This window comes from Electrona antarctica (genome assembly GCF_951216825.1).
Source record: "Electrona antarctica genome assembly, chromosome: 6".
NCBI classification, from domain to species: domain Eukaryota; kingdom Metazoa; phylum Chordata; class Actinopteri; order Myctophiformes; family Myctophidae; genus Electrona; species Electrona antarctica.
The window spans coordinates 56,556,547-56,564,379 of NC_136811.1; the positions used below are offsets into that span (position 1 = coordinate 56,556,547).

Consider the following 7,833-nt stretch of genomic DNA (forward strand, 5'->3'; position numbering starts at 1 on the left):
ATCTAGTTTAATCTGTCATACACTGGTTTAAATATCTAGTTTAATCTGTAATACAGTGGTTTAAATATCTAGTTTAATCTGTCATACAGTGGTTTAAATATCTAGTTTAATCTGTAATACACTGGTTTAAATATCTAGTTTAATCTGCAATACAGTGGTTTAAATATCTAGTTTAATCTGTCATACAGTGGTTTAAATATCTAGTTTAATCTGTCATACAGTGGTTTAAATATCTAGTTTAATCTGCAATACAGTGGTTTAAATATCTAGTTTAATCTGTCATACAGTGGTTTAAATATCTAGTTTAATCTGCAATACAGTGGTTTAAATATCTAGTTTAATCTGCAATACAGTGGTTTAAATATCTAGTTTAATCTGCAATACAGTGGTTTAAATATCTAGTTTAATCTGCAATACAGTGGTTTAAATATCTAGTTTAATCTGTAATACAGTGGTTTAAATATCTAGTTTAATCTGCCATACAGTGGTTTAAATATCTAGTTTAATCTGCAATACAGTGGTTTAAATATCTAGTTTAATCTGCAATACAGTGGTTTAAATATCTAGTTTAATCTGTAATACAGTGGTTTAAATATCTAGTTTAATCTGCCATACAGTGGTTTAAATATCTAGTTTAATCTGCAATACAGTGGTTTAAATATCTAGTTTAATCTGTAATACAGTGGTTTAAATATCTAGTTTAATCTGCAATACAGTGGTTTAAATATCTAGTTTAATCTGCAATACAGTGGTTTAAATATCTAGTTTTTATCTGCCATACAGTGGTTTAAATATCTAGTTTAATCTGTCATACAGTGGTTTAAATATCTAGTTTTTATCTGCCATACACTGGTTTAAATATCTAGTTTAATCTGCCATACAGTGGTAATTTAATGAAATGGCGCCCCCCTCTGGACACAACATGATAAACATCTGTGTATGGAAAGCACTAGTTTTCAACCAGTGGTCCTTGATGGGGTCCACTTCCAGCTAAATGATGCAGAGTTGGTAACCAAATGGACCCTTATTATAGGTCTTTAACTGTTATTCTTAAACATCTGTATTACTTAATTTTTCAAGAAGTCTACACAATTAGAGAATGTAGAAGAATTGTTATTTTGATCGACGTTTGCCTGTTATCTCTCCTAATGGTACCAATAACATGATGGGATTTGAAGTGCTGTGTGTGTGTGCAAAACGGATCTTTTACCACTTATAAGACTTATAACAGGCATCTTTTTCTAACGTGAGGTTTGGTCTTTGTCAAACTTATCAAGGATCTGAACTGGTTTTATTTTTAAGTGTGTGCCAAATGAAATTAAATTAAATGATTACTATATTTACCCAGGGTATCTGGGCTAAGCTCAAGAACTTGTTTCCAGCCAGGCCCTGCTCATAGAACACATTTCATCGTAGTGGTTCAATGCCTTGTTCAAGGGCACTTCAGCGGTGGTAATTTTAACGTGTCGGACAGCTGATTCGAACTGGCGACCTTCCGGTATCAAGACCGCTCCGCTATCCGTTCGGCCACCGCTGCCACTTGACAAAAATGCGTGCGTGCGTGCGTGCGTGCGTGCGTGCGTGAGCGTGCGTGCGTGCGTGAGCGTGCGTGCGTGAGCGTGCGTGCGTGCGTGACCATGTATGGCAGCCCAAATATAATGACTCCAAATGACCAAAAATAATCTGAATTTGTATTTTCTCTACAGGCCGGAAGTGCACTTGCTCCAGTGACAAGAAAAAGTAAGTTTGGTATAAGAAAAAAGAAAAAAAAAGAAACGGTAGATTAAACATGCTTAATTGTACATGAACCTCTAAAACCCTATAATCCCATTTCCCGCCTCCATTAATTAATCCCTCGATCGCGTATTGCCATGGTTTAATCGCGCATAACACTTACTTTGAAGAGCCAAATATCCGTAACCGGATGTTACAATGACAAATGGCTGTGTGTGGTGTCATGCCCGGATGTTGTTGTCTTGCTCGGCGGTGTCAGCGCGCCTGCTACAGCCCGTTGAAAACCCTTGTTTTCATCAGAAACGGCCCCTCAATGTCCTTTCTGAGATACAGGCCTTTGAATGCAGGGCTTAGAATTGAAGTGGATGCGCGCGCATCTTCAAAATGGCCGCGGCCACTGTCCCACGTGATGTTGTTGGGTTTAGCAATAGTAGCTAACGATGCGATCGGATTAAAACATGGATTAAAGAATACATCGCTGTTAAAACGAGAATTCCGGGTTTGGCGCGGTAGGGTACTAATTTAACCCTACGTTTGATGTGTTTCTGGCGGGCTCCCTGAGACAATTTAGGCATTTATCAGACGCTCTTAATCCAGAGCATTTATCAGACGCTCTTAATCCAGAGCATTTAGCAGACGCTCTTAATCCAGAGCATTTAGCAGACGCTCTTAATCCAGAGCATTTATCAGACGCTCTTAATCCAGAGCATTTAGCAGACGCTCTTAATCCAGAGCATTTAGCAGACGCTCTTAATCCAGAGCATTTAGCAGACGCTCTTAATCCAGAGCATTTAGCAGACGCTCTTAATCCAGAGCATTTAGCAGACGCTCTTAATCCAGAGCATTTAGCAGACGCTCTTAATCCAGAGCATTTAGCAGACGCTCTTAATCCAGAGCATTTAGCAGACGCTCTTAATCCAGAGCATTTAGCAGACGCTCTTAATCCAGAGCATTTAGCAGACGCTCTTAATCCAGAGCATTTAGCAGACGCTCTTAATCCAGAGCATTTAGCAGACGCTCTTAATCCAGAGCATTTAGCAGACGCTCTTAATCCAGAGCATTTAGCAGACGCTCTTAATCCAGAGCATTTAGCAGACGCTCTTAATCCAGAGCATTTAGCAGACGCTCTTAATCCAGAGCATTTAGCAGACGCTCTTAATCCAGAGCATTTAGCAGACGCTCTTAATCCAGAGCATTTAGCAGACGCTCTTAATCCAGAGCATTTAGCAGACGCTCTTAATCCAGAGCATTTAGCAGACGCTCTTAATCCAGAGCATTTAGCAGACGCTCTTAATCCAGAGCATTTAGCAGACGCTCTTAATCCAGAGCATTTAGCAGACGCTCTTAATCCAGAGCATTTAGCAGACGCTCTTAATCCAGAGCATTTAGCAGACGCTCTTAATCCAGAGCATTTAGCAGACGCTCTTAATCCAGAGCATTTAGCAGACGCTCTTAATCCAGAGCCATTTAGCAGACGCTCTTAATCCAGAGCATTTAGCAGACGCTCTTAATCCAGAGCGATTTACATTAAGCAAGAACAAAAAAGCATGGGAATAAATACATCACATATATAAAATGCATTTATCAAGAAACATGCGTAAGCTAAGAACGTAACTAGAACATATCTATATAATGACACTGTACATATAAACTATACATATATACTATACTATGCTGTACATATATACTATGAAGTGCTATGACTACATACAATGCAATTATTGTGCTACATGAAATGCTATAAGTCTGTTTCAAATGCTATCTAAGTCTAAAAAGTGCTGTCTAAGGGGGTAGGGTAAGTGCTACGGGCCATGATGGAGTCTGAAAAGGTGGGTTTTCAGACTACGGCGGAACTACTTCATATTTCACCATAACCAGAGCAGAACTCCCACCACAGGACTCGGGGAAATCAATTAATACAGTTGCAACCACTATATTAATGGCAAGTATTTCATACAGCTTAAAGGGGCATTCCACTCATTTTCAACATTTTACTATGTCATTAATATACCTTAGAGCTGTGGAAATAATAAAAAAGTCCCCCCCATTCTGTGTTTCCTAGAACTGTAAGGCCCTTTCCCAATTCCTTTTTTAACCCTACCCCTCATCCCTTGGCCCTACCCCTTATCCCTTGCCCCTTCCCCTTGCCCCTACATAATGAGTGTCAAGGGGTAGGGGGATAAATCATCACCCTAGGAATTGGAACGTCCCTAAATATTGAACGTCCCTTGTAGATATTGACAACCTGTTCTCAGAAAATAGCTGATCTGCAAGCTCACTACAGGCCAGTGGTCCCCAAACCCTTTCATGTCAAGGACCCCCCAATTTGACAATAATTAGCCCGCAGACCCCCATTTGAAGAGATATGCCAGGGACCCCATAGATTTTTACGAATCTAGCAGTGTCACGGACCGCCAGTGTGACATGCATTAGTCCATGGACCCCCATTTGATGGCATTTCTGTCTCTGGGACCCCCAATTTATATTGTGCATGAAATCAATGTCAATTAACTCTGAGAGTGTACAAATGGACCCTTATGGGTCCATTTGGTTCCAAACTATCATTTAGCTGGGGACCCCCTGGAACTCTCTCAAGGACCCCTGGGGGTCCCTATAACCCACTTTGGAAACCACTTTCCATAAGCTGTAGATCGGCTATTTTGGGAGAAGAGATGGAACGTAAACATTGCTGTGGTTATGATGAAATAAATATATTGTAATTTTGTCTCATCTTGGTAGCCCACCAGAATGTAATTCAGCTAGATATAGCTCATTCTGACACCTGCTCAACAGGTGTACCTGATTCATTGATTATTGTATTAACAGTTTGTATAGAATGGATATACAGGGTTAGAAAAAAGAAAAACAATTTACAGTATAGAAAGAAGGGGCTGTGGTCACTGTGTTCATTGTTTTTAATATCATTAAGAACAGTCATTTTCTATCATGTCCTATGACAAGTCGTAGTATGCTACATATGATATGAATGACAATGTTTCAAATTCAACAACATTTAGGACAATGAAAATGCCATCGTGATTCATCTCCATCCAATGTACAGGCTTGTACAGCAGCTTGCAGTCTGTTCCATAGCTGGTTTGCCTGGGGAAAAAACAACACCATTGCTAATTAGTTCTGTAACTTTTGCAACTTGTGGGGATTAGCATAACATTGGTCATGATAAAACCATACCAGCTATCACTGCAGCGAGTAGCCGTTATGCAGCGACAGCCTTATGTAGGTACAGTAGGCTATTTCACGGCTTTTATAAGAGCTCCAAAACTGCAGAATGTTGACATATCGTGGTCTGGGGGGTCGGACTTATGCCTGCTAGTTAAGCTAGTTTGCATCCGAGTTGTTCCACCGGGGCACCGACCGGCGGTAAATAAAAAATAATAAAGCGCCGCTGCCAAATTAATGGGTAACGTTACCGTAACGTTGTATGAATGCAACGCCGTAGCATATCGTTAGTTCAAGTGAGGTAATGTTAACCTTTGCTAGAGATTACGATATTTTTGGCGATGCAGATTGTTAACACATTCAAATAATATTGGTTATTATCATATTCTTCCATAATAAATAACGAAAAAGGCGTCTTACCTCGTCCGCCTTCCGCCCTCTGTGATGTCCCTCCGTTTTAAGTCTGGTCGCGAATCCCCTTCGTTTGAAGGGGATCCAATCCCTTGCACTCGGCCCTACCCCTCGCTCCAAAGAGAATTGAGATAACCCTTCCTCCTCACGTGAACGCGCATCAGCAAGGGGAAGGGCTAAGGGCCATGCAGAAGGGGGGAATTGGGAAAGGGCCTAAGTATGCAAAAAATCATTAACATGGTGAAACACATCTTGATGACATCATCAAGATGTGTTTCACCATGTTAATGATTTTGTTCAGACCTCCAGTTCTAGGAAACACAGAATGGGGGGACTTTTTCATTATTTCCAGACAACAGCTCTAAGGTATATTAATGACACAGTAAAATGTTGAAAATGAGTGGAATGCCCCTTTAAGTTAAAAAGATGTGAACTATCCCTCTTAACGGTATATTTCCTTCAGGTCCAGAGCTCCTGCCGTAGAAGTGGTTCCAAGAGGTATTTAAAAATGTCACCGTTTGTTTATTTGTTTATTTTATACCAATATTTTTTCATTATTCATTATTATTTATTATGATGATCACGTTTTGAAATGACCAAACCAGGCAGATGTCACTGGTAGACAGGTGTCGGTTTTCTTTTTCCTTTTTTTCTTTTTGTAATTCATATAATTAATAATATAAATAAAAAATGTGATGTTGTAGATTTGCTATTTTCAACAATAAAAAAAAGTGTGTGTGTGTGTGTGTGTGTGTGTGTGTGTGTGTGTGTGTGTGTGTGTGTGTGTGTGTGTGTGTGTGTGTGTGTGTGTGTGTGTGTGTGTGTGTGTGTGTGTGTGTGTGTGTGTGTGTGTGTGTGTGCGCGCGCGCGCGCGCCCTGCAGCCGAGTAGTTGACGGGGGTGCCGTGAATCATGGGATGTGGAGTTTTGTTCGACGTTCAAGCCAACTGCCTTCTCCTCTGCGCTGCTGACTCTCGCCACTAGAGGGCAACAAACGACCTGAGACTGTGACGACGTGTAGCTTCTCTCTATTTTCAATTTATACAATGTAGGCATTTATCAGACGCTCTTAATCCAGAGCGATTTACCGTAAGCAAGAACAACACATGGTAATGCATCACATACATCGAAACCGTCATCATGAATCATATGTAAACTAAGAACCTAACAGTGGAATATCTATATAATGAAACTATGAGTATGTTATGCTTTAGCTATTGAAAAATAGCAGATCTACAAGCTCATAGCGCGCCACCGAGTGGCGCGCTATGAGCTTGTAGGTCTGCTATTTTTGAAAAATCGAAGAACGACTGACATAGAAACATAGCTTTTCAGAAAACTGTCAGGATGTAGAAGACATTTTTAGAATCTGAACTCAGGTCAAAATGGGTTAAAGTCTACAATAGGGATGTGCCGATGAGACATGTTGGCCGATATCGATATCCGATATAATTAATTGCTGTTACGGCCGATAACCGATATTACCGAATTTTGTCCATTCTGAAAAATACATGTACCAGGGTGTCTGCACTGCAGGCTTTATAGGCAAGTCACATTTAACTTAAATACCTTTTTTATATTTAATATTGTGAGCTTGTAGATCTGTTCAAGCTGTTACTTTGGGCTTGTTTATCTGTAAAGACAGACCGATTAATCGGACCGATTAATTAATCGGTCTGATTAATCGAACCGATGCCGATTAATCTAAAAACAACTCAAATCGTCCGATGCGTTTGCCGATTAATCTCCCATCACGACACTAGTCTACATAAAATGCTATCTAAGTTACATGAGTTGAGCCTTTCTTTTTCTGTGTTATATTATTAATATAATGATTCTGTCTGATATGGTATTAATTATTTGTTCTGTTTTCTGCTCTCCTGATTGGCCGTGTGTGTTTCTGACCTGACGGACATTGTTTTAACACCGTTTTGTTTTATTTACGCGAAGAAGACTTTTCACCAAACTGTGATTTTAATAATTCTGTGACTTGAAATAAACAAAGAAAAATTAAATGAAGGTGTGCATATTATCCTTGGCTGTTTTCTCACATTGTCACGCACGCACACACACACACACACACGTTTGCAATAGCTTTTTGATTGATTTATGATTGATTGATTACTGATGCTTTGTTGGGTCCAGCCAGGGACCCCCGGGGGTCTTCGGGGGCTTCCAGGAGGTCCCAAGAAAAATGACTCAATAGCATTACAATCAGTTTAAGCACTTTAACATCTCTCTGTCTAGAGCCTAGGATACATTGGCTATTTGAAAATAGCAGATTTAAACAATAATTTATGAATCAATCATTTAATCATTAAAAAATTGGGTTAGGACCTCTACACTGCCTCCCCCTGGTCAGCCGGGGCGCTTGATGGAGGGGAAAGGAACTCGCTACGTCCAACCGGGGAAACTTCCCCCCCCTGTCAGGTGAAAAGAAGCAGCTTGGACTCCTCATGCATAGAAGGAAGCATATGTGAGGTCAGTCCGTTGCTCTCCCCAGGTTGGC

The 7,833-nt window shown here is 40.3% G+C and overlaps 1 protein-coding gene across 3 annotated transcripts in view; it reads left to right on the forward strand.

The window, feature by feature from the left end:
- LOC306925751 (sodium/potassium-transporting ATPase subunit gamma-like) overlaps positions 1-7,333 on the forward strand; it is a 62,989-nt gene extending 55,656 nt beyond the window's left edge. For all 3 annotated transcript variants that reach the window (XM_079504792.1, XM_079504793.1, XM_079504794.1), the window contains 3 exons: positions 1,707-1,740; positions 5,789-5,823; positions 6,208-7,333. In XM_079504792.1, coding sequence (XP_079360918.1) covers positions 1,707-1,740; positions 5,789-5,823; positions 6,208-6,215 — 77 coding nt within the window. In that variant the 3' untranslated portion in view covers positions 6,216-7,333. The remainder of the gene's footprint in view (positions 1-1,706; positions 1,741-5,788; positions 5,824-6,207) is intronic.
- Positions 7,334-7,833: the final 500 nt, after the last annotated feature.